This window comes from Boleophthalmus pectinirostris, unplaced genomic scaffold, assembly GCF_026225935.1.
Source record: "Boleophthalmus pectinirostris isolate CB_2022bp ecotype Guang Dong unplaced genomic scaffold, ASM2622593v1 HiC_scaffold_23, whole genome shotgun sequence".
Lineage (NCBI taxonomy): Eukaryota > Metazoa > Chordata > Actinopteri > Gobiiformes > Gobiidae > Boleophthalmus > Boleophthalmus pectinirostris.
Window position 1 is genome coordinate 33932288 of NW_026571207.1, and position 27256 is coordinate 33959543.

General features: G+C 40.1%; 2 protein-coding genes across 2 annotated transcripts; one reads left to right on the top strand and one right to left on the bottom strand.

Moving 5' to 3' along the window:
- The first annotated feature begins 3121 nt into the window (after nucleotides 1-3121).
- LOC129410605 (E3 ubiquitin/ISG15 ligase TRIM25-like) lies at nucleotides 3122-4809 on the top strand. Its single transcript, XM_055159089.1, has 2 exons — nucleotides 3122-3647; nucleotides 3707-4809. The coding sequence occupies exons 1-2, from the start codon at nucleotides 3122-3124 to the stop codon at nucleotides 4807-4809; spliced, it is 1629 nt and encodes a 542-aa protein (XP_055015064.1).
- Nucleotides 4810-11504: 6695 nt separating this feature from the next.
- lman2 (lectin, mannose-binding 2) lies at nucleotides 11505-26880 on the bottom strand. The gene is made up of 8 exons (XM_020925468.2): nucleotides 26540-26880; nucleotides 23827-23933; nucleotides 20356-20473; nucleotides 18890-18972; nucleotides 17398-17559; nucleotides 17079-17193; nucleotides 16325-16444; nucleotides 11505-14939 (listed from the first exon to the last, which is right to left on the bottom strand). The coding sequence occupies exons 1-8, from the start codon at nucleotides 26673-26675 to the stop codon at nucleotides 14779-14781; spliced, it is 1002 nt and encodes a 333-aa protein (XP_020781127.1). The 5' UTR covers nucleotides 26676-26880; the 3' UTR covers nucleotides 11505-14778.
- Nucleotides 26881-27256: the final 376 nt, after the last annotated feature.

Sequence of the window (27256 nt, forward strand, 5' to 3'; positions counted from 1 at the left end):
TAATAAAATTATACCTTTTAACCCCTTGTGGGCCACATAAAACGGCTTGGCGGGCCGGATATAACCCACGGGCCTTGGCCTTGACATATGTGCTTTAAACATTATTTCAACAAAATAAAGGTGTTTTCTTATATTTTTATTTCGACTGTCTGCTGAAGACACGAGTGTCCAGTAACAGCCCAAAACACACAACATACTGACTGAGCTCCCAGTCGATTCACACACTAATTGTTTTAAGTCCTTTTGATTTCATTTGAAATGTGTTATATTTGCAGTCAGTGTTGTTCCGCGCTTTTAGCTTTTACTCTGTCATCAGGTCCTGACACCCACAAAAACAGCAGCATCTGTTTCTTTTTTGTAACTTTGTTTTTATTGGTTTTAAGTAACATTTCAAAACATACAAAAACAATAGAAAATCAAAAACAGTGTAACAACAGTCTGGAGTTACAGGTTCTGATTTAAACATGCATATTGTATTGACATTTTAATGCACTATGTTGTTTTACTGGTGTCATTGATGAATACATTCCATTTTTCCCATTGCTCATTGTATTTGGACCCTTTCAGTTTATGATTATATGTTATTCTTTCCATCACTGAAGTATTCTCCACAATCCTGATCCAGTCTTGTTGTGCAGGTGGATCTGGTTGTAACCAACTCTTTGTAATTCCCTTTTTAGATGCAGCTTAAACAATTTTTGTCAAACACATGTCCTCCTTCTTTACTACATCAGATATATCTCCCAGATACATCACCAGACATGTGTTCAGAATTCCATATCCCAGAATACTCGTTAAAGTTGTGTTTAATTGTTCCAAATATACCCTCATTTTCAGGCAACTCCAAAACACATGTGTGTGATCAACGTCCATTTCTCCACACAACCTCCAGCGCTCTTGCGGGGTGGAGATCTAGTTTTGATTTTAGGTGTAATGAAAAACATGTCCAATTCTTCCAGCAGTATTCCCTCCACAACAGTGAATTAGTACTAGCAGCATCTGTTTCTGTAAGTAAAGGGGGAATTGTTCTGAAGTCTTTACATCGATCACTGGTTTGTTCATAAATGGTACAGCAGATCTCTATTGTGAAGTGAGGTTATTAAGGCCTCTACACCGGAGCTCTCATGTCCAGTTTCTTATCGCTCGCTGTAATCGTGGCTCTTATCCCGTGTGAAGTATCACTCTGACCTTGTGCTCCTCATACGAGTCTGTTGTTTTATATTCATCCTCGCCTGTATAAGATCTCTGGATGTATTGTGATGTCACAGTTTAAGGACAGACGGCGCTCTGTCAGGGACACGTCCTTTTGTGATGAACAAGTGCTTCAATAAATCAGACTCCTTCATTCAAGACAACTGTTCACTTCTTTTTATTCTTTGAGGTTTTCAGTCTAAAAATTCCACCACAGATAAATAATAATAATAATAATAATAATGATAATAAAAATAAATAAATAAATAAAACAATTTACAAACAGGAAGTAAAATTTGAAACCTAAAAATATTGCCAAATCAAGAAACAAATCTTAACACTTTTAGCTAAATCATAATGCTCTTAAATGTGTCATTCTGCAAGAAGAACTCGAGTTTGTGCTGGCACTACAGGCCTAGTTAAAGTGTATTTGACAGATTCATATGTATTTTTCTGTTTAGTTTGCTGGTTTGGAGATATAGTGCATGAGATAAATACTCATCCTAATGTTAGTGGCAGTTTGTGAAGAAAAGAATAAAAAACAAAAAGGAAGGAATAGGAAGTAGCAGTGAGTATCAACCCGCATCCATTCTATCCAAAATGCTGACAATTTATACTCAAGGAGAGTATTTAGTAGTATTCTGATGGTTTAAACACACTTTCCAAAATAAAGGTGTTCTCTTTATTTGAATTTGTTTAATTATACTATTGTGCAATATAAGTGTAATTAATTATAAATATAAGAACAAGTACAGGTTTAAAAATATACTAAAAAAGTACAATTACCCATAAAATCTACTCAATTACAAATTAGTAGTTACTTTTCACCCCCTAAGTCATATAATTACTCTTGAGTAGAAGTTTCCCAATATTTGTACAATTTTATATGGTTTCCGGTTGGACTTTTTGTCTCATTCAAGTCTAAATCTCATGTTTAGTCAAATCTGCTTCAGCTTTGGCCTGGGAATTGTCCAGATCCAACAGCAGCTCAGTGTGTCGTCTCTCAGGCCACCCTCAGGGACACCAGCTAAACCTATTCATATATTTACTCCAGAAAATTTAGGCAGAATTTGAAATCGGACTCTCCTCTGTGCAGAACTTGTTCCCAGTTCAAATGAGAGGACAGAGACAGTTCGAGGACAAAACTCCAGAGCCTCGGCGTCATCAGCTTCAGTCCAGCCACTTGTCTGTGCTCCAAAGGGTTCAGAAACAGATTCACTTTTAGTTGAGAGTCATTTGAATCAGACTGAAGAATCCTAAGTATGTGAAAGGTGTGATTTGTTAAATAAACACAGTAGCTGTTTTGTACTGTGCTCTTACCTTTAACACCAGGAAACAAGCAAACCTGTTCTCATGCAGGTGGAGATTTCATCAGAAAAGGATCAGGAAGAAATTCAAAGCTAATTTTAAGGAAAGATCGGAGTCACACTTTTACAACACTTTTGCTTCGATTACAAAGAAGAGCTTCAGTGGGTCAGGGGCTTTTCGGGGTCACAGGGAAAACATCTCTCCAAATGCATTAGCAGATCTTTATTAAACTGGACTTGAATAAAGAACTTTATAGTCATTGAACCTGATTCCTGTGGTCTAAAAATATGAAAAACAGAGCTAGTTTATTTGAAACAGTTTGCAGAGGTCCAAAGTATCGTATGAATTCTGAGCATCCTCATTTTTCACAGATGAACTTATGAGCACTTTTCACAACTTTCAGCAGAAAGAGCCCAGTATGTTGTCACATTAAACCAAGAGTAACTAGTATTCCAAGCATGCACTTCCTGATACCCCATAGGGGTGGAGGTGCATAATTATTGATTTCTCTTTCCTCATTCTTGGTCTTTTGTTCCTTTCTCAGGGTGGTGCATGCAGGCAGGAGGAGCCATAAGAGCAGAGGCATTCTAAGAGACTCGCTGTTACTCTCACTGGAGGAGCAATGGAGACGTCCGTCATGTTAGACCTGCAGGCTTTTTCCTGCGCCATCTGCCTGGACCTGCTGCAGAACCCAGTGACCCTTCCCTGTGGACACAGCTACTGTCTGCACTGTGTGCAGGGCCACTGGGCCCGACAGGGGCAGGAGCAGAGACAGGATGTCAGCTGCCCTCAGTGCAGACAGAGATTCTCTCCGCGCCCGGCTCTGGTCAAGAACATCATGCTGCAGTCTTTAGTGGAGGGGCTACAGAGGGCACCGCAGGAGGCCGCTGGTTCTATTCCGGAGGTGTGTTGTGACATATGCCCTAGGGGGCAGCAGAGAGCAGTGCGCTCCTGTCTGCAGTGTGTAGTCTCTTACTGTGAGAGCCACCTCCGGCCTCATTATGACGCTGAAGCTCTGCAGGATCACCAGCTGGTGGCGCCGGGCAGCCTGAGGGACAGTGTGTGCACGCTGCACAAGAGAGTGAAGGAGCTGTTCTGTAGCTCAGACCAGACTCTGCTGTGCACGCTCTGCTCCATTGCAACACACCGTGATCACCACCTGACCACGGCGGCCGCAGAGAGAGCTCTGAGACAGCCTGAGCTGCAGAAGAGAGAGAGGCCACGCTCCAGCAGATCCAGAGCACAGAGTCTGAGCTGGAGCTGCTCAGCCAGGAGGCCCTGACCATCCAACGCTCTGCCCAGGACGCAGTGCAGCGCAGCGGGGACAGCCTCGGTCAGGTCACCCTCCTCCTGGAGCAGACACGCACCGAAGTGGAGCAGCAGATCAGGGCCCAGCAGCGGACACTAGAGGGCGCTGTGGCAGAACGTCAGGAGGAGCTACAGCGAGAGCTCACAGAGCTGAGGAGGAGCCTGGTGAAGATGGACTCTGTGGCTCTCTCTCCGGATCATTATCAGTTCCTCAGACTCTATCCAGGACTGAAGCACTGTGAGGTCCAGCGCTCTGCATGGACTTGGACCAGTCCCGAATCCCACTTTAAGGATCTAACAGACTCTGTGACTGCGCTCTCCAAAAGACTACAGCGGGTTCTGGACCTGGGTGAGGACCCAAAACCCTCTGTCTCCAGATCCCAAAGTAAAGTCCAGAGCCTCCTGCAGCATGTCCAGCTCAGCAGCAGAGAGGACTTCCTCAAATACTCCACAGAGATCCTCCTAGACCCGAACACAGCCCACACAGAGCTGGCCCTGTCCGACGGAGAGCGCAGAGTGACTTATCAGGGCATCAGCTTCATTTACCCAGAACACTCTGATCGTTTCAGTGACTGGAGGCAGGTGCTGAGCCGACAGGCGCTGACAGGGCGCTGCTATGTGGAGGTGGAGTGGAGCTCAAAGGAACAGCTCAGCGTGTCTCTGTCCTACAGCCAGATCCAGAGGAAAGGACGAAGCATCAAAAACCTGTTCGGACACAACGATCATTCTTGGGCCTTATACTGTGACCAGAACAAGTACTCCTACTGGTTTAATGGAGAAGAAACCAAGGTGTGTGGACCGGTCACGAGGAGAATCGGGGTTTACCTGGACCACGGCGCAGGGGCTGTGACGTTTTACAGTGTGAAGGACCAATCCATGAACCTGCTCCACAGAGTCCAGACCAGCTTCTCCCAGCCTCTGCTCCTTGGGTTTGGTCTCTTTGGGGTGTTCACAGGAGCCACTGCAGCCCTGCCGACACTCGGAGGAGAACTCAGAGCCTAGATTATGTCAAATGGACTCTTGTGAGCTATAAGTCAGTAAGTGTTGTTACCTCATCAGAACATACCTGGAGTTGTGTTTCCTATCATTCACACACGTTTGAATGATGCTTTATTATCATTATTCATCTGTCCACATCTCCAAAGCTCAAAATGCTCTGTTCCACCTTGTGATGTCATGAAGCGGTAGTTTTCGAGTTAACAGCAAAACAGTTTTCAGTTCGAGAGAAGAACTCATCTTAAATGTGCAGGGTTTGTGTGTTAAACGTGTCAATGAAACAAAACACAGCTCCAGGTCCGTTTGTGATGAGGAAACATTTGAAGTACCTGCACACTCTAACTACTGTCACTTTGCTTCTGCCCAGGAACCACCCATGAACATTTACTTGTAGCTAAATCTGGTCTGTGCAGTATATTTATTGTGCAATGTCTCTGTCAAAAAAAGCAACACAAACAAAAAAACTAAACAAAACAGATCAGAATATATTGTAATTTGTATTACTTTGCCTTGAATGTTCCATGGTGGTATGATATTAACAGTGTTGGGGAGTAACAGATTACATGTACTGGAGTTATGTAATCAGAGTACAAATTATGAGTAACTGTAATCAGTTACAGTTACTGTTTCAGTGAGTGGTAATTGGATTACAGTTACTTTGTTGAAATAAATGGATTACAGGGTGGTATTTTCCTGTTTTCACATTTGGGGCTAAACCAGGACTAAACCAGGACTTAAACCAGGACTAAACCAGGACTAAAGCAGGACTAAACCAGGTCTAAACCAGGACTAAAACCAGGACTAAAACCAGGGACTAAAACCAGGACTAAACCAGCAGGACTAAAACCAGGACTAAAACCAGGACTAAACCAGGGACTAAACCAGGACTAAAACCAGGACTAAAACCAGGACTAAACCAGGTCTAAACCAGGACTAAAAAACCAGCAGGACTAAAGCAGGACTAAACCAGGTGACTAAACCAGGACTAAAACTAAAACAGGACTAAAGCAGGACTAAACCAGGTCTAAACCAGGACTAAAACCAGGACTAAAAGCAGACTAAACCAGGGACTAAAACCAGGACTAAAACCAGGACTAAAGCAGGACTAAACCAGAGACTAAACCAGGACTAAAACCAGACTAAAACAGGACTAAACCAGGAACTAAACCAGGACTAAAACCAGAACTAAAACCAGGACTAAAGCAGGACTAAAAGCAGGACTAAAGCAGGACTAAACCAGGTCTAAACCAGACTAAAACCAGGGCTAAACTAATACAACATGACACTTAACAGTAGGTGGACATAACTGAAGGCAGCAGTGATTTCATATAAAAATCATTTCTCTATCAATAATATTTTTTATATGGTCAAATAAAGACTGAACAAACATGAATTTTCAGGATGTGGATTATGTTATTCAGATTACGTTACTACTTTTTGGGATATGTAATCTGTAATCTGTAGGGGAATACATTTTAAAAGTCACCTTCCCAACACTGGATATTAAACATTTCCATCTACCATTTATTCCCTACAGGTGTTTCTATAGCTCAAAAATACGATAATTCCTTCTGCGACTAGGGGCGACTCTCCACAGATCTGACTTGTAACGTTGCGTAGTGCTGTAACCTGCTCGTCTCTCTTGTGATAGATTTAATAGGTTTAATCTATACTGTGGAACATTCTAGACAAAGCAATAACATTTCCATGGAGACAAACAGGTGACGGATCCTATTGATACTTTGCAGCTGATGCCACCGACATTCCCTGAGTGTGTGATGCTAAATGTAGGCACTGCTCTGTCTGAAGTTGTTACTCAAGTTACTTTAATCTGACCTTTAATTTATTTAACACAATCTGACCTGAAAGAACTGATTTAAAAGGGAACTACAATAACTGCGCTGATTTGTGCTGTTAAACAAAAAACATTACAGTCACAAGCATTATTCTTTATGTTGAAAATCAAACTTCTACATGTGCACTTTAAATCCATTTTGTATTTTTTCTTTCAGCAATATTAAAACATTTCTGACAGTGTTTGCTCATGTGTGCGTTGTTTTGTTTCAGTCTCAGTCTTGATCCTGTTAGATCTGAGTGCTGCTTTTTACGACGGAGTATAAGGGTCAGATAAAAAAAAACAACAAACATGCTGGCGCTATGAGAATAAAGTCGTAACATTTTGACATTAAAGTCGTAATATTATGAGAATAAAGTCGAAGCCAGAAAAAGTCGTAATTTTACGAGAATAAAGTCGTAATTTTATGAGAATAAAGTCGTAGTCAAAATAAAGTCATAATATTAGGAGAATATCGGCTGCTCGGAAAGTCTGAACGAGTGGAGAATGGAGAATTTGGAGCATTTTGTAAAGGAGAAGAATCCGTGTATCATTCGTTCATTCGACTGAACAAGGACTGAATCAGGACTAAATCAGGTCCGGAACCAAACCAGAAAGACCAGGACTGAGACCAGGACCAGACCAGGACTGAAAACGGTTTAATCCTAGTTTAGTCCTGGTTTAAGTCACGGAAATGGGAAATGGCGTTTACGTGACGTTAAAATGCGATGCGGGACTAATGCTCCACATACGGACTAAACTAGGACTGAACCAGGACTGAACCAGGACTAAACCGTTTTCAGTTCTTGTCTGATCCCGGTCTCAGTCCTTGTCTAAGTTCTGGTCTCAGTCCCGGTCTGGTCTCATTTAGTCCTGGTTTAGTCCAGTCCTGGTTCAGTCCTGGTTCAGTCCGGAGGCGCAAATAACGAAGAAAATTGTTGTTCGTTTTCTTATTTTTAGTTTTATATTGAAAAACAAGGTTCTTCTTCTGCCGTATTTTTCACTTTGACTTTGATTTTATTACGACTTCATTCTCGTAATATTATAACTTTATTCTCATAATATTACGACTTTATTTTAGCTTCGACTTTATTCTCGTAAAATTACAACTTTATTCTCGTAAAATTATGACTTTTTTTGGCTTCGACTTTATTCTCATAATGTTACGACTTTATTCTCGTAGCGCCAGCATTTTTTTTTTTTTATCTGACCCTTATACTCCCTCGTAGCTTTTGACTCTGTTGATCGTGGGATCCTCTTACAGAGACTAGAGGACAGGATGGGCATCTCTAGTACTGCACTAAACTGGTTCAAGTCCTATCTAGAAGACAGGAAGTATTTTGTTGAAATTGTAAACTGTGTCTCAGATCACATGGCCCTGACCTGTGGGGTTCCTCAGGGGTCGATCCTGGGCCCGCTTTAGTTCAATCTCTACCTGTTGCTGTTAGGACACATTATTGTTGCGTATTAACTGACCTAACATAACTCTGCAGACGACACTCAGATCTACGTTTCGCTGCAGTGGGGGACTATGGACCAGTGGACTCACGCTGCCACTGCGTCCAACAGATCAGAGTGTGGAGGCAAAACAATTTTCTCCAGCTAAACTCAGACAAGACTGAAGTCATAGTGTTTGGTCCACAGAAACAAAGGGACAGTGTCAGCAGTCACCTCCAGTCTCTCTCTCTAAAACCTTCAAATCAAAAACATCTGCAGCCTTTTACCATCTAAAAACAGCAAAAGTCACAGGTATAGTGTCTAAATCAGACTTGGAGAGACTTATCCATGCGTTTGTCTTCAGTAGGTTAGACTCCTGTAACGGCCTCTCACTGGTCTCTCCAAACGAGCTGTGAGACGCTGCAGAACATCCAGAACACCGCAGCTCGAGTTCTGACTCCAACCAGGAAGTACGAGCACAAGTGTCTGTGCTCAGGTCTCTGCACTGTCCCCTGTGGATCACAGACTTTAAAGCAGCTCTTCTTGTGTACAAGTCTCTCCACGACCGAGCACTAAAGTCCATCTGTGACATGTTAGTGCCACATGAACCATCCACACTCTTGAGGAGCTCAGGGACCAACCTCCTGCTGGTGCCCAGAGTCACGACTAAACACAGGGAGTCAACGTTTACGGTTCATGCAGCTAAAACCTGGAACAGTCTGAACATGAGACAGAATCTACTCTGACTCTGTTTTAATCCAGGCTCCGTTTCGCTGTGTCTAATTTAATGTTTCTCACTCTTTTTAATTTTATGATGATTATTTATGTTTTGATTTGTTTTTATGGTAATTTAAATTGATTTCTTATTCTGTAAAGCACTTTGAATTACTTTGTGTACAAATTGTGGTATACAAATAGACTTGCCTTGGCTTGTTGTGTCCCCATGGTAACTGCTGAACAAAGCATTTTGAGCTTTAGAGATGTAGGCAGATAATGCAGGATTACGCATTCTAACTTGGCTTAAAGCTCACAGAAGTCAAATCTGTGTAATAGGCTGTAGGACCTTTAACAGTTCCCAAAATCTGTTACACCTTCACCTATTTTGCTCATGAATTTGTTCTTTCACCAAACAAAATGAAGGACTTTTTCCATCACTGCCTGTCAGTAATAATGTTAAATGATTCTAAGACCTAAAAAAAACCCCAAACACTCCTCACACTCCTGAGATGTTTTGTTTGTTTTGGAAATTGTTTCGTTCCCTTCCTCTGTGGTCACACGACACGGCTGCTTCACACAGGTCCAAGAGGCAGGACAACAGCGCCACCTGCAGTCGCTTTTCTACAGGAGAGTCAAACACAAAACCAACAAAAACTCTAGTCTAAAGAATCTCATAGAATAAATTATCCAAAAAAAAGTAACAGAAACATGACACTTTTTCAGTTACATTTTTTAACGGAAAGTCGAGGAAGAGATGGTAATTCCAGTGATTTTGATACAGAAACTCAACAGATTTAAATATGTTGAATGACACAGTTTTAACCACACGAAAAGGACTGTTTAAAGATGCACTATGTAACTTTTTCTGCTGAAGGCTCAGTTACCTGCTTGTCTCCATTAAGACTATGTCGCTTTGCCTGGTCTGTTCTACACCACGAAGATGTTCAATGCCAAAACTGTGTGACTTTTCAGGCAAAGCAGTATCGTTTCCATGGATGCAAGCGGATAGCAGACGCCAGAAAAGTTCCACAGTGCACTTTTAAAGGCACTGTACCTGATTTTTTTCCCTATATGTTTGAGCAAAATGTGTCTTGTCTAGTACAGATAGATTGTATACGCAGCTCTTGAGGTCAAAATAAGTCAGTCATGTACGTTCTGCATCTAATTATAAAGCGTTTTATTGTCCAGTGATCAGGAAGTGCAGCGTTAGTATGCTAGTTGCTTTTATCCAGTGATTTGTCTCAGTTTTATACAAGAAATGCTCCAGGTGTCCATATTTTTGCCCAATTTTAAACCCACCAACAGCAAAGAGAGGAATATTGTATTGAATGTGTCTGTACCTCAAATACCCCAAAAAAGCCAAAAACTGAGCTTGGAAATGAGAATAAAGAAAAAAAAAATGCAGTCAGTTGCAAGTCCACCAGATTATGACTTCAAAATGGACAATGTTACGCACTCTTCTCACACAAGTCTCTATTCACGCTTACGTCACAGAGCAGGAAGACGTTTAGAAACATGCGATGACAACTTCCGGACATAGTAAATCTGACAAAATCTAGAAAAAATTTTGAAAATGTCCAGGTTTTCTTCATCTCCATGTCACTGTAGCGTCCCGTTATATTCGGGTAATCAACAATTACAACGGCACCTCAGTTTTCATCATTTCCCCACTGATGCACAACTCCGAGCGTGATTAGAAGAGTTGGGATGTGGGACGCATCCCAGTGGGATGCATCTATTGACAAAGCCGAACTTTTCAAGTCTTTTGAACCATATCACTTTTGTTTCTGGTTCTGACATTGTTATATTTTAGTTTTGGGATTCGGACATTTTAATTGTGTGGTTGTTGGATCCTAACAGCGGAAAACAGCTCAAGAAATTTGTTTGTGAACTTCATAATTGCAAAAAGGAAACAGCTCTGTATGACTGCAAACCTCCGTTCAAAATGTTTCCGTTCGCAAGGGAATTGAAAAATAGTGAAAGGCGAAGGCAATGGGCAGGATTGATCCACAGGAAGGACCAAAACGGAAACCTTTGACTGTCTAAATCATCCCGAGTTTGCAGAGAACATTTTGTTGTGGAGTGCCAAAGCAAAATCCCACTGATTGCAGTCACACAGATCTGATTCCTTTTTGCATTTATGGAGTTCGCAAACAAATTCTCGAGCCGTTTTCCGCTGTTAGGATCCAACAACCACACAATTATGATGTCTGAATCCCAAAACTAAAATATGACAATATCAGAACCAGAAACAAAAGCGATATGGTTCAAAAGACTTGAAAAGATCGACTTTGTCAATAGACACATCCCACTGGGACAAGTGATGCTCACTTTTTTGGAAAATCCTTCCCAGTATAAATTGTGCAATGACCAGAAATCCAAAATTCATGATGCATCTATAGAGCTTATTGTATTCGTACCGACCAACCCAACCCGTGTACATCCCAGTTTTTATTTTTAAAACGTGGTAGCTTTACTTTTAACAACAAGACTCCGCTCTTGTCTTTGAAAGTTGTGAAAATCGCTTATAAACTCATCGTGGTGAATAATCAGGACGCTCTGAATGTATAAGGTAAGTGAGGGATAACTTTGGGCCACTGCAAACTGTTTCAACTCAAAAACTAAAAGTCAGGTACAGCGCCTTTAAATTAGAGCGAAAGATGAGATTCACTGTTGACTGAAAAGATGAAATTGGGTGGGTAGAGCAGGCCACTTGTGATCACAAAACAAAACAAAACAATTATCTGCTCCTTCACAAAGAATCCAGCCACAATTTTAAGAGTGTTTCCCCAAAGTAAAAAAATAAAAGACAGCTTCGAAAAAGAAAGTTAAACACTCAGAGACAAATCAAGAAGCAATTCAGTACAGGAAGGAGGGAAGCTGGAGTTAAAGGTGCACTGCGTAACTTTTCCGATGGAGGCTCTGCAGATTTGATTGCTTTGCCTGGAATGTTCCACAGTATAGCGTAAAAAGTTATAAAGATTTTGTGTTAATTTTGTTTTGGGTTTTTTTTTGTTAAGGTTTATACTCCTGAAAAATACCTTGAGCCACCTTGGGCTTGCCTTTCCATAGATCTTGACTTGTAGCTTGGCCTGGTTGGACCATCTTCTCAACCAGTTTGATACACTGATATACTGTGGAATATTCTACGCAAAGTGATGCTGTCTCCATGACGACATACCCTCCGCCAGAAGAGTTATACAGTGGACTTTTTAAGCCCAAAATTATGTCAGTGAATATATTTTCTACTTACACAAATAGACGCATTTTAATCAAGTTCTTGACGCTGAAAAAGTAATCATTTTGGGCTTAAAAGATGCACTATGTAACTTTTCTGGTGGAAGGACTGCCACCTGCTGGTCATGGAATGTAACCGTTATGTCCACAGTTTGGCCTTAAAGGTTGTATATAGGATTATTATTTTTTGTTTCAAATTGTCGATGAAAGTTCAAAATAGAATTATAGAGACGCAGCAGCCTTGTAATTATGATGACAAAAAAAAAAAAGAATGAAAATCTATCAGCTTTGGACGTGGTGGGGGCAGATACACATCAGCCAATAGATAACAAGGCTACCTCTTTATCTATTGGTTGTTGGGTTGTCAATCAATCTCCCTACGTTTCTAGCGTCACTGACTTGCCGGCGCACTGGGATCACGTGGTTTACGTTCGCCTCGCACACATTGATGCTGTTTACTCAACCAAAAGAGCGGTTCTTAGCGTCTTTTTCGAACTGTAGCTTCCTCTCAGTTTGCACAAAGTTTGTGGTAACGGCAGAGAAAAATCAACGACCAGTTCGCCGCAAAAGAAAGTCTGTTTATGACGTCGCTGAAAGAAGAACAGAAGAGGAAGAGGAGCGAAGCGCAACATTTGAAAAACAGTCGCTGCATTTCTCTTTCATTGGAAAATTGTCTATACAACCTTTAAATCTCCACGGGGACAGGCTGATGGCACCATGAGGCCAACTTTTACAGGTCAGATCTGCGGAGAGGTGGCCGCGCTGACAGTAAGAATGCATTTAAGCAATACAAATATCTGCAATGAAATACTGTAGATGTAAGATATGTTTCATGCCGTACAGTGGAACATTCCAGGCCATGCTACAACCTCCCCATAGACTCAAAAAGTTACGTAGGGCGCCTTTAAACAGGGATGGGACGAGACAAACATCACCAGATTAATTCCATGAGGAGTAGAAGATTTTGACGCAATTTATATCTATGAACTAATTAAGTATTTGTATTTATTTTATGTAATACTTGGCGGTAGTGTTGTCAAATTTCAAACTCAATTTCGATACTAAAGAAGTAAACAACAGAATGTGGTTTTCAGCATTAAACTGTAGTACTTTCTTTTCTATTCCCAAGTGGTCTGTGTAAAGCTCAAGCTCAACTATTCAGGAAAGCTTCACTTCTGTCCTGTCAGTGGGACTTTCTTAGTATCAGTACCTGACTATCTAGTTTTGATACTAGCTTTAGTATCGATTACCGTATTTTTTGGACTACAAGTCGTGCTTTTTTCATGGTTTGGGTGGTCCTGCGATATTTCGGTGCGACTCATATATTAATTTTCAGTCCGACAGCCGTGAGAGGCTCTAGGCTTGTGTGTTAGTATCTAGTACTACTATTACTCCTGTACCACTGTCACTTTGTGCTCTACTGCGCATGCCTCCTGTCCTGCTGCAAGTAGTGAAATCTGCAGGCGAAAAGGGTAATCGAGCAGCAGAAAAAAGTTTGGAGTGAGCGAGAAACTTGTGAGGGACTGGCGGAAAGTGTAAATGGAGAACACAGCTTCACCGTAACCGGGTGGATGCTCCATGAAACTTTCCTGGAAGTCACTGGATGGATCGACAAAGCCTGAACTTCAAAGACAATCGAAACCATCCTGTTGGGATTCAGAAAGGCCAGAATAATTCTAACTGGAACTGATGCTGAGTTTGATGACAGCGACACAGAAGAGGAAGTGGTGCTCCATTTACCTCATGGATCTATGGTTTATCTCTGGAGGTCGCACAGAAGTGACACCGAGGACGAAGAGTTCAATGACTTCAATGATTTGGAGTGAGACTGTGAGTTTGGTAAACTTATGTTCTATTGTTTATGCTATATTATCTGAATAACTGTTCATTTGTGACGTTAACATTCTGTTGTTCTCTGTTCTATTGTTTTTACTAGAACTTGACTTTCAAGATGAAATGTCAGTTCCTGGTCTCTGATTTTATAAAATACATTTCCTCAGAAAGTGCAACTTATAGTCCGGTGTGACTTATATATGTTTTTTTCTTCTTCATTATGCATTTTTTAGCTGATGCGACTTATACTCCAGAGCGACTTGTAGTCCAGAAAATACGGTAGTACCTGATAATCGATACTTTTGACGACCCTACCAGCTCCTAAAGGTGCACTGTGTAATTTTCTGGTGGAGGGTCCTCTCTCTCCATGATGCTTTTCTCCATGGAGATGTTATTGCTTTGTCTGGAATGTTTCACAGTATAATATTAAACCTTTCTATTTTCACAAAGACCAAACCAGACCAAGTTACAGGTCAGATCTGTGGAGAGGCAACCCCGCTCACAGTCAGAATGCCAGTTTTTCTAGGTATTTTTGACCTCTAAACCATCAGCAACAGAATAAATATCATTCTGTGGAACATTCCAGGCAGATCAGTGATATATCCATAGAACTAAGCAGGTGATGGACCCTGAACCAAACAGTTACCTAGTGCACCTTTAACTCTTTTTCGTCCAAGTTAAATGTAAATTCAATGGAAGAAAAACAAAAAAACTAAAGTGATAATTTTTTCTAATGTGTGGCAATTTTGTCTCACGAGATCTTGTCCCATCCCCGACCTTCACCCCAGCTCTCTCCAAACACAGTGCTTCAAACATATTAACATTTGTACAATCTTTAGAAAACTTCACATTAAAAGTCCCTCGGTTCAGTTCATTCTGGAGTTTTTCTGTTTTTGTTTTATCCAGTTGGCTTCCTCTCAGTAAAACCTCTTGTTTCGTTCCTGCCTCTTTTGGAAGACGACGGCTCCCACCACAGCACACACCACGATGCCCAGCAGAGCGCACAGTAACAGCAAAAACACCTTCCACCCGGTCAGGGGGGTCCCGCGGAAGTTACCCGTCGGATCGTCGATGTTGTCTGGAAAAAGAGGAGACGAGCCGGAGTGAGAGAGAGACGGAGGGAGGGAGAGAGACAGAAAGAGAGACGGGGAGAGTGAGAAAGAGACAGAAAGTGAGAGTGAAAGAATTAGACAAAGGGTAGAGAGAATAGACAATAATTGTATGGATCTATTAAAATAAGTGGATAGAGTATTGCTTAGAACTGTATCAAGTTAGTGTAATGCCCACTTATTAGAACCACAGCGAAAAAATCTCTCCTGCCCAGAAAGGATTTTTCCCCTAGAGCGCAATGTAATCACAAACCTCTCGTGTTTAGCTGACAGGGCATCTATAGTTTTCAAAAGAGTCAGGATTTTGATAGTTTTTACTTATATTCAGAACATAAACTCTTTTCTCAGCTCAAAATCTTTCAATGCTTTAAACGTGACCGATGCTCTGACTGGTCAGAGTGGTCATGTGGTACTCAAATGTTGCCGTCTGTCCACACTAGGGATGGGCATGATTAGTCGATTAATTGATAATTGATCATTAAGAATTTCATCGATTACGTTCATTTTAATAAACAAACCGAATGTAGGTTGCTGTGTGTAGTGTAGGGTGACCAAACAGGTCTGTACACGTGTCTCTCGGCACTCAGAAGGAGCGAGACACAAACAGTCGGTCAGTCTGCAACGTACCGAAGCACAAATGTGTATTTAACGATGACTTTTACAAGAAATTCCATGCTTTCTGTTTCGGTCAGGTGTGAGGCCATGTGCACAGTGAAGCAGCACATTTGTTTCGGTGTCCAGTGGGAAAAAGTTCACCAGAACCCCTAAAACATGAAAAAGTTTTGCCAGGTGAGAGTAGCTCAATGTCGATGACGAGGCTCCACCTCCCACCTCCCGTACGGTGTCCTGGTTTTGACAAATGCAAATATGGCCACACTAACCTGTATTCCACTGAGTCGTGTTGCATCAGCGCACAAGAGCTGTTTTTTTTCTTTTCTTAGTTTATGCAAATTAGCAATGTGGTTTTAAGTTTTGTTTCTGTGAGAGTTGCGCAAATCTGCATTAAACACATTATAATAAACGGGCTGATGTGGCTCTAGAGTGGTTACGGTTTATATGTCGTAAAGTTGAATTTATTTATGCAGATTAGTAGTGCAGATAGTAATAATAATGATGATAATTTTTATATAAAAAACATTAATGATTAATTGATTGTTAATTCTCCTGACGAACGATTAAGAAAATGTTATCGAATGCCCATCCCTAGTCCACACACTACTGCGCATGCTCAGAGGTCAGGAGAGCCGCTGGATGTATAACCGCTAAAGCCTAATCTAGAGACATGCACCACTGAGCTGCCATGTTAAGGCTCTGGAGCTTGACTGTGGCTCTGTGGCGCCCTCCTGTGGCTCACCTTTGGGGGACTTGAGCAGACTGACGCTGGGCTCGATCTTGGTCCAGTCCAGGTTCTCCTCTTCTGGGCTGTGCTCCACCATCAGCTGGTACAGCTTCATCGAGATGATGTCATGATTATCTGGAAAACAAAATAGAAAATTAAAGGTTTGTTCAAGGTCCCAGTCATCACACAGTTCCATTCAAGAGTTTTAGAACACCACACTTTTTCCAGTTTTTCACTGTTTGCTGTTGAACAAAACTTATTCTAAACTTTTGATTGATGTGTGTGTCCACCTTTGTCAGATAGAACAGCTGAACACACTCGTGGCTCCTTCTTTTGTACAATAGAAATCAAATATTGTTCAGAAAGTCTGTTGCAGAAGTTCCATAAATGTGTGGCTCTTGTAGGTTGCTTCACTCTTCTGTCCAGTTCATCCCAAACCAGCTCCATGGGGTTTAAGTCTGGACACTGTGCTGCTGGACACTCCATGTTTTCAAGCTTTACCATCTTGTTCTTTTTTCCTGAGGTAGTTTTGGCAGAGCTTGGACTTGTGTTTTATCTTTTGTCTTTTTTTAACCTCTGTCTGTTCAGTTCTTACCTTTGTATCATTTCAAGTTCTTCATTGGACTTGCACGACTTGAATTGCAGTAAATAACTGGAAAAATTAGGATGTTCTAAAACGTCTGACTGGTAGTGTATAATTAATAAAATTGTACAAATTTTAGGATTAAAGTAAATAATAATAGATTTTTTTCACTTATTTTGTACTTACCGGACAGATCTCCAGTGGCAGCAGAGGCTCCAAAGTAGTATCCTGTGGGCAGTCGGACTCCTCCAATGTCAATGCACTCCTTCCATTCATTTTTGTCGTCCACGTCCACCATCACCTGAAACACAAATGTGATCTGTAATTACAGGGTCTATCTGCATGAAAGAAACACTGACACAAAGTTCATCATCATCATCTCTGTCAGTATAAATAAACAAAAGTGAAATGATTTGATTCACAAAAGCTTCGAAAAGTGGTGCCTTTATTCAACACCAAGAATGTGATTGCTGTCAGTTAAAAAGACTTCAGTTGTATCTGGTACCGTGAGTCGTCCTTTGGAGTATCTGATGGCGACGTACGTATCATATTCTCTGTTCCTGATTTCAGCCGAACATCCTCCGAGCTCCGAGGAGCGGCCATCTTTACCGTGATCATAACTCACTGAGCCGTTATTCACCATGGCCGAGATGAATGGAAACGAACGCTAAACAGAAGAGGAGAGAAAGACAAAGTTAGACAGCACAGTGTGTAAAGAGCTCCTGAAAACATTGAAGATGTAAAATGAGACTGCGTTCAGACTTTCAGACTACAGATAAACTGATTCATATTGATCTATCTCTAGAAGTATCTCTACACTAATGGGGATCATCAGGATTAAACTGGACTCACACCAGGACCAAACAATAAGAAAAAACAGGACCAGTGCAAAACATTACCAAAAGGTAATGGTAAAAGTTCACAAGTTTTCTCATGAGTACAAGTTTACAGTAATTGATTTAATCATAGAGCTAAACACCGACACACAAAACATAAAATATGCAAAAATAAAAAGGTAATTCCTTTTAAAACAAAGATGACATCTCTTCACTGAGGTTCAAGAATGAAACACAATGTGAGTGGACCATTAACCACAAGGAGCACAAATAACCACTTAAAGTCTACATACAAAACACAAACCCAAACTCCAGGTAGGTTTTATGATGAAATCTTTAAAGAGGGAGTATTTTATTTCTATGTGGTATTAACTGCTAACACATCCCATATTTAGATCACTGTGTTACCTTTTCTTGTTTTGAAAATGCTATATTCACCAAAAATAATGTATCAACATGATTCATAAATTTCACTTTCATTTTTGACACTCTTGAGTTCCCCCTCCTTTTGCTCTTTGCACTAAGTCACCCCTCCTTCAGAGCAGTATCAGCACAATTGGTGTGTATTTAGCTAATGGAACTATTGCACATCACATCAGGTGTGTGAAGTTGGAGTGTACAATTTTATATGATGTTTTTGTATATTTATGGAGAACTGTGGGCTTGCGGGTGGAGCATTGGACAGACTCTTACAGCTAACCTTAAGGAGAATATGAACAGGGCCCAAGAGAGATCACTAAAATACTGAACCATGCATGGATGACATCTAAACCTCTTCAGGCAGGTTTTTGATGAGACAACAATGTTATAACATTATAAAAAGCTCCAAAAAGACTTTGCATAATACCCCCTCTTTAAAACAAAACCCAACTGCAGGCGTGTTGGTGTTTTTGATGAAGAAACGTTTTAACATGGATAAAAGAATATTACATTTTCTATAAAAGACTTTGAAATTTTATGTTTCTTTTCGCACATAAAAATGATAAACAATAATAAAGGATGGTGTTTGGAGCATGCTGTGAAAAAAACCTGGTCCCAGACTCACGTCGGAGGTCTCGTCATTAGAGTAAGTGTCTATAAACACGGCCAGTCCGTGAAATTGGGCTTTGTTGGAGAAGACGGGTCCTGCAGAGACAGAGTCACACACACACACACACTTACATCCATGCCATGGAGGTCGTTACGGAACGTGTCCACAAATAAAGCCAGTCCATTGAATTTATCCTGGTTCCCAAAGACAGGGCCTGAGGGTGGAGACGAGCACACATGAGCCACAGACAGCAGGGGGCGGCAGCAAGCAAGTAGAGCTGGGCAATATCTATTCAGTATTAAATATTAATTTATTATTACCGTATTTTCCACAGTATAAGGCGCTCTGGATTATAAGACGTCATTAAATGGTCTATTTTCAAACTTTTTCACAAATAAACCACACCGGACTTTAAAGGAAACACAACAGTTTGGGTCAGTGGGACTTTGTTTGGTGCGTTCACGGTGACTCTGGGCTTTGTTCAGTTGTGGTGTGTAGGGAGGGTGCTGTCTGGGACCACTGGATTGTCGACGTGTTCGCAGTGACTCAGTTGTTCAGTTGTGTCTAGAAGTGGCACACTGCACTCGCTTTTTCGGTTCGTTCTTCTGTTCCGTTCCTCGTCGGCGTGGAGTGATGAGTGTGTCTGTGGGTGTTTTTCACCGCGCGGTCACTGTCTGCTCCGTGTGTGTTTGCGTGTTCTGCGGGTGGTGCGGCTTTGTAGTTTACTGAAGTCATGCTGGGACACCTGAGTGGATTCGTGTACAGGGCGCTCTGGATTGTGGGGCGCATGGTCATTTTTTGATGGGGTTGGAGGCTTAAGAGCGCGCCCAATGGTGCGAAAAATACGGTAGTTTGTTTTGTTCCAACATTTTTTCCCCATTTAATATTGTAACAATCTATAAATGTCTAACTTTTTTAAAAACAGATTTCCTCTACGACTTCTCTAACCTGTGCAAAATGGTCACAATTTTCTGACACTTTAATGATCAGACCCTGTATAAATGGACATAACTAACCTGCCGTGTTCTAAATAGGAAGTGAGCATGGGCACACTTCCTATTTAGAACTTCCTTAGAGAGGGGTGAGGTTTTTTCACTTCATATTGAAAAAACGTCACCTCTCTCTCTGTACCTGCTGCTGTCAGACTCATTATTTTGGTCTTAAAATGTTCGTATTAACCCGCTCTACATGATCCGGCCTTTTTACTTCACTATTTGTCCGTAAATATGTTTGTATTCCTAATATGGATCTCGGGTTTAAATTCCCCCCTATAACTGCCAGCCTCAACAAGCTCCATTTGACTGGAGCCAAATGCTATGGGTGACATCCATTTATCTTATATTGTATTGACTTATAAATTAATAATATCATACTGCCAGAACAAAATGGAATAGTTGTACATATTGCTCAGCTCTAGTTGACACTGAACAAATCAACATGGACAAAATAAAACATACAGCGCAAAATAAGAAGATGATAAACAGTAAATGACTTATATTTTCATTCACAAAAACAACACACTTTAGACGAGGTGAATAAGCAGCGTGTAATGACATGTATTCAGATCAGATGCATCGCGACGCACACAGACGCATACCTGGGTGCAGCCGGTCTCTCGTGTACCAGATCGCGATGCCGTCTCCGTGGAGATTCTTCTTCCCCGAACCGTGAACTTTGAACTGGACGTGCATCTCCCAGTCCTTCAGGTAACACGGCTGCAGCCAAAAAGAAGGAAACAAAAATATCAGTGATTTATTTCAATTAGATAAGGAGCAATACAAAAGGCAGACATAACAGTTAAAAACCTGGTAGGTCAACAATTGGTAGGCAAAATGGTAAAGTAAGTAATAAAGTAATAAATAATAGATGTATCAAGAATTTCGGACTTCCGGTCATTGTGCAGTGCATACTGGGAAGGATTTTCAGAAAAAGTGAGCATCAAACCGTCATGTTTGTTTTCCCAGTGGGATGCGTCTATTGACAAAGTCGATTTTTCAAGTCTTTTGAACCATATCACTTTCGTTTCTGGTTCTGATATTGTCATATTTTAGTTTTGGGATTCGGACATTGTAATTATGTGGTTGTTGGATCCTAACAGTGGAAAACGGCTCGAGAAATTTGTTTGCGAACTCCATAGATGCAAAAGGGAATCAGATGTGTGTGACTGCAAACCTCTGTTCAAACTGTTTCCCTTCACAACGGAATTGAAAAATAGTGAAAGGTGAAGGCGATGGGCAGGATTGATCCACGGGAAGGTTGAAAAAGGAAACCTTTGACTGTCTAAATCATCCCGAGTTTGCAGCGAACATTTTGTGTGTGGAACATCAACAAAGTAAACTCTCGATCCCTCACTCAACCTTTGTTATGAACTTAAAAAGTCAATGCCAAAGCGAAAGGCACCAGCTGTTCACCAAGAAACACCTTCCACTGCAAAGAGACCAAGACGTGATGTTTCTGTAAAACTACAAGAACAAGAAAGTGTGAGCTCAGTCTGTTTTGGCCTAAGTCATTGCTTTGATGGCGATGATTTAGGGAGTCAAAGGTTTCCTTTTTGGTCCTTCCTGTGGATCAGTCCTGCCCATCGCCTTCACCTTTCACTATTTTTCAATTCCGTTGGGAAGAAAAACAGTTTGAACAGAGGTTTGTAGTCACACACATCTGATTCCCTTTTGCATTTATGGAGTTCGCAATCAAATTTTTCAAGCTGTTTTCCGCTGTTAGGATCCAACAACCACACAATTACGATGTCTGAATCCCAAAACTAAAATATGACAATATCAGAACCAGAAACAAAAGTGATATGGTTCAAAAGACTAGAAAAGATCGACTCTGTCAATAGACACATCCCACTGGGAAAACAAACATGGAGGTTTGATGCTCACTTTTTCAGAAAATCCTTCCCAGTATGTATTGCTCAATGACCAGAAGTCCGAGATTCTTGATACATCTATAAAGTAATAAAAAGTAATAATAGAAAAGTGGTAATAGAAGAGTTGTACAAGGTCCATCCCCAGCTTAGACTGTAGAAAGACATGGACTAAGGGAATATGACGTCCCCATAGCGTTCAGCTCCAGTCAAATGAAGCTGAGGCTAGCAGTTAAAGGAGCAAATTTGGAGCAGAATCCATATTAGGAGTAGTTGATTTAAGGACAAAACAGTGAAATAAAAACACCAGGATCATGTAGAGCGAGTTAATATGAACATTTTAAGATCAAAATGTGGAGCCTGACAGTAGCAGTTCAAGAGAGAGGGGTGAGGATTTTTCAATACAAAGTGAACTGGAGCCGGAGTTGATGGAGCTGGACGAGCCCCCGTGCTCACATCCTGTTTGGAACGCAGTGGCTAGTGGCTTAGCTATGTCCATGTTTACAAACGTTACATTGCATGAGAATTAATTTATTTAGCAACGTTACGGCGGAATCTTGCATACTGTTAGCACAAAAAGTACACAAAAACATAAGTGTGAATTAGAAATGCAACAATGAATGGACTAATTGAGACTAGTTGACTATAAAATATAATCCTACTCATATTTTGATGATAGTAATTGTTATCTAGGCAATATGAATTCTAATACACATACAAAAAGTGCTTTTATCACCAAGACCATAGCATGTCAAAAATGATTAAACTATTGCTTATTTTCATCAAAAATACACTTTATTTGTAAATGAACTCTGTCTAGAAGCTTTCAGCCACAAATTTAAACTGTATTTGGTTGATAATGTCTAAAAACTAACTGAATTGTCGACTGTTAAAATAATGGGTAGATGCAGCCCTAGTGTGAAGAATGTAGTGTTTTTACGAGCATTAACGAACATTGCATGTCCATTTTTAAAATTTACATTCACCAATGCAAAATAAACATCTTTTTGCATGTGCAAATCTTCTGGAATCCTGGTCTATAATTTGAATCTCTAGGACCATAGGTAGCCATAGCGATTAACTATTTAAAAGCAAAATATTTTACCACTGCTTTAATACTTTTGAGTGAAGAAAATACTCAAAATGTTGCATATAACAGGAAGTGTGCATCTAATCATGAAGCATTTTAATGTGTGATATTCAGAAAGTGTGCATTAGCATGTTAGTTGTTGTTAAGATTGTGAGTGCTTATAATAAATATCATTACCATGAATAATTAGGATGCACAGAATGTATTTAAGAGGGGAATAACGTTGGACTAGGGATGGGCATTCGATTAAATTTTCTTAATCGATCTTTGGGAGAATTAATGATCGATTATTGATTAATCATTAACGTTTTTATATAAAAAATTATCATTATTATTATTACTATCTGCACTATTAATCTGCATAAATAAATTCAACTTTACGACATATAAACCGTAACCACTCTAGAGCCACATCAGCCCCTTTGACATTATAATGTGTTTAATGCAGATTTGTGCAAGTCTCACAGAAACAAAACTTAAAACCGCATGGTTAATTTGCATAAACTAAGCAAAGAAAAAAAAAAAACAGCTCTTGTGCGCTGATGTGACACGACTCAATGGAAAACAGTTAGTGTGACCATATTTACATTTGTCAAAACCAGGACACCGTACGGGGGGAGGGAGGTGGGGACTCGTCATCGACATTGAGCGACTCTCACCAGGCAAAACTTTTTCCCACTGGACACTGAAATATATGTGCTGCTTTGTTCACTGTGCACATGGACTCACACTTGTCCCGAACGCAATGGAACGTGTGGAATTTTTTGTACAAGTCATCCTTAAATACGCTTTTGAGCTTTGGCACGTTGCAGACTGACCGACTGTTTGTGTCCTTCTGAGTGCAGAGACACATGTACAGACCCCTGTTTGGTCACACTACACACAGCAACCTACATTCAGTTTGTCGATTAAAATGAACGTAATCTATGAAATTCTTAATGATCAATTATCGATTAATCGACTAATCGTGCCCATCCCTACTTTGGACCACTGCAAACTGTTTAAAATGATCAAGTTTTGTTTTTCACGTTTTGGTACAGCGTCTTTAAGTGTGTTTACATCATGATCTGAACATAGTTGTATTAAGCCCAGAGCAGAGAGTGTTTTCTGACCACAGTGTTCCAAATGGAGCCTTGTTTGCTACGCTCGTCTGGAGTGAGTCGGACGTAAGAGCTGGTCACCAGAGTGCTGCCCCAGAAGTCCCACTGACTGCCCACACCTGCAGAGACACACAGGAACCACGAGGGTGAAAAACAGGGGCAACAGACAGGAGTGCGACAGGAATACAATCAGTCAAATGATAAATGCTAAATAGGGAGGGGGGAACACGTTTCACATCTGCTATCAGTAAACAAAAACTAATACTAAGCTTACAGATACAAGCTTTGAATAATCTAGCAAATACTTATTATAAACATATACTTAGTAGTAGTAGTAGTAGTAGTAGTAGTAGTAGTAGTTGTAGTAGTTGTTGTTGTTGTAGTAGAAGTAGTTGTAGTAGTAGTAGTAGTTGTAGTAGTTGTTGTAGCTGTTGTAGCTGTTGTTGTAGTTGTAATTTTTGTTGTAGTTGTTGTTGTTGTAGTAGTAGTAGTTGTAGTAGTTGTAGTTGTAGTAGTAGTTGTTGTAGTTGTAGTAGTAGTTGTAGTAGTAGTTGTTGTAGTAGTTGTAGTTGTTGTAGTAGTTGTTAGTTGTAGTTGTAGTAGTAGTTGTAGTAGTAGTTGTAGTAGTAGTTAGTTAGTAGTAGTAGTAGTTGTTGTTGTAGTTGTAGTAGTTGTAGTAGTAGTTGTTGTTGTAGTTGTAGTAGTTGTAGTAGTAGTTGTTGTTGTAGTTGTAGTAGTAGTAGTTGTAGTAGTTAGTAGTTGTAGTAGTTGTAGTAGTTGTAGTAGTAGTGTAGTTGTTGTAGTAGTTGTAGTAGTAGTAGTAGTTGTAGTAGTAGTTGTAGTAGTAGTTGTAGTAGTAGTTGTAGTAGTAGTTGTAGTAGTAGTTGTAGTTGTAGTAGTTGTAGTTGTTGTAGTTGTAGTAGTTGTAGTAGTTGTAGTAGTAGTTGATGTTGTAGTAGTTGTTTGTAGTAGTTGTAGTAGTTGTAGTAGTAGTTGTTGTTGTAGTAGTTGTAGTTGTAATAGTTGTTGTTGTTATACAATTAATCTGCATTTGCATTATTTCTACAATATCAATCAGTAACATTTGCATAGACACAGTTTTTCTCAAGTGTGCAAATAGTTACTTTGTCAGACCAGAGATAAGAGGGGACTGTAATAGTTTCATCCTGTTCAGCTACATCTGGGCACGCCTCCAAATCAAACACAGCTTTTGTCAAGGGTTTAAAAAGAAAAAAAAAGTTGTTAATCCTGGTTAAGTTAGAGCAGTTATTTTACTTGGCTGTTTAAGGACTGTTTTAACTTAACGCTAAGTTTACTGAAGAGGATTTACTGTTTTATCATAAACTGTATGAGTAATGAATGTTGTAAAACCAGTTCAGAGTTGAAATCACATGCATTCCATCTTTGTAAAACTAGAGGATTAGCACCTTTTATAAAATAAACAAAGGAGATACACAGTGTAACATATTATGGGATAATTATGTTACTTCAATATATGGTAATAATGGATCAGTTTTATATAACACTTTTCTGGACACTCAGAGATGCTTTAAATATTGTTATATTTGCAGCCTTAGCCATTTTATTCTTAACCATTCTTGCAGTCCTAACCCAAATGTGTGGATATACAGTAGCTAAGAACACGTGTAATATCCTCTGTCTTTTTACATATATTTCTGGTTTTCATATTCCAAAATGTGGTGATGTCATACTTCCAGATGTGGGGCAAGAACCAGTTTTTCCTGTTAATTATATTGTACTTTACCAGGAAATATCAGAAAGGTAAATTCCTGTCATCTGAAAACTCAGCAATATAAATAAAAATATACATTTATTCCACTTTTACATGGTTAATACAAAGAAAAGTTAAAAAGGAAAATAGAAATTGTCTTGCCATTGTTGTAGCTGTGACTAAAGGTTGGCAACTTGACAACAAAGTAATTTCATTGTTGGTCACAGCGCTGAATATAAACGCATTTATTGTAATTTAACAGCAGTGTTGGAGAGTAACAGATTACATGTACCTGAGTTACGTAATCAGAGTACAAATTATGAGTAACTGTATTCAGTTACAGTTACAGTTTCCATGAGTGGTAATTAGATTACAGTTACTTTGTTGAAATAAATGGATTACATGGTGGTATTTTCCAGTTTTTACATTTTGGGCTAAAACAGGACTAAACCCAGGACTAAACCAGGTCTAAACAAGAACTAAACCAAGTCTAAACCAGGTCTAAACCAGGACTAAACCAGGACTAAACCAGGTCTAAACCAGGTCTAAACCAGGTCTAAAACAGGTCTAAAACAGGACTAAAACAGGATTTAACAGGACCATGCTGTGCGGACCGTGTCTCCTCCTCTTCTATCAATAATATTTTCTAAATCGGTTAAGGAAAGTCTGGGCTTTTCATTTTCTTTTAGCAGACAAAACGTCTTATGTGAAGATTTCCTCGTCTTTTCTTCTCTACAGCAAATCAAGTAATCCAAAGTATTCAGATTACGTTACTCACTTTAAGTAATTTATTGGATTACGTTACAAACTACATTTTGGGGTGTGTACTCTGTAATCTGTAGGGGAATACATTTTAAAAGTAACCTTCCCAACACTGTTTAACAGTTATGTAGAAGAATTTAACACGTATATGTCATGTGAAACGCAGAAAACGCCGAGGTGAGGTGTGTTGTCCGCGGGAGCCGAACGGCCGAACCTGCGCTAGTCTCTCACCCTGGTACGGCTTCATCAGAGAATGCTCCCGCTTCAGGTGCTCCGCGTTCCCGTCTGTGATGTCTCCGATCACCGGCCCAAGCCAGACCTCCAGGAGAACCACCGCGGTGCACAAACAAGCCGTGAATCTCCGCATTTTGGCTTCTTTTTGTTGGAAATCCTCTCAAAACATGTCAGCTTCTTCAAACTCCGATAGAGATGGTCCGTTCACTGCAATACTCCGTGTGAATAGCAACAACAATACGATTTCTGTTCCTACTTTTGACAAAACTGGTTTGTTATTTTCACATTAATCTTCTTAATAAATCTACAAAACATCTCAAGTAAATATTGTACTACTAATGTAGATACATTATTGTCTAGAATTAATATTTGATAAGTGGGAAAATAGAAAAGTGGTCTATGTTCCACCCGAAGCTATTTTGTAAACGGAAAAAGTCGCAACAGCCAATCAGATAAAAGCACATCGCCATTTCAGCCAATGAGAACGCACTTGTAGTTGTAGAAGTCCCCACAAGATGGCGACATAAGTTCATAATACAATTTAACGAATTGTTAACGAAACAGTGAAAGACTAATTTAATTCGTTTAAATACCTCCAATATTTGAACAATGTGTCAGTTTATCTAGGATGAAATTAAATAAATATAAATCATAGCCTAATTTTATCCTAATGCAATAATCTTTGTTATCATTACATTCGGATGAAGAATATGT

What these genes read in the sequence shown, in the direction of transcription:
- lman2 (XM_020925468.2), bottom strand. Translation starts at nt 26,675, where the DNA reads ATGCGGAGATTCACGGCTTGTTTGTGCACCGCGGTGGTTCTCCTGGAG. An exon ending in GCTCCATTTGGAACACTGTG is followed by an intron (nt 20,474 to 23,826) that starts GTCAGAAAACAC and finishes TTTTGGCTGCAG; the next exon opens with CCGTGTTACCTGAAGGACTG. An exon ending in TCTGCTCAAGTCCCCCAAAG is followed by an intron (nt 14,940 to 16,324) that starts GTGAGCCACAGG and finishes CTCTTTTTCCAG; the next exon opens with ACAACATCGACGATCCGACG.
- LOC129410605 (XM_055159089.1), top strand. Translation starts at nt 3,122, where the DNA reads ATGGAGACGTCCGTCATGTTAGACCTGCAGGCTTTTTCCTGCGCCATC. An exon ending in CTGCTCCATTGCAACACACC is followed by an intron (nt 3,648 to 3,706) that starts GTGATCACCACC and finishes CCTGAGCTGCAG; the next exon opens with AAGAGAGAGAGGCCACGCTC.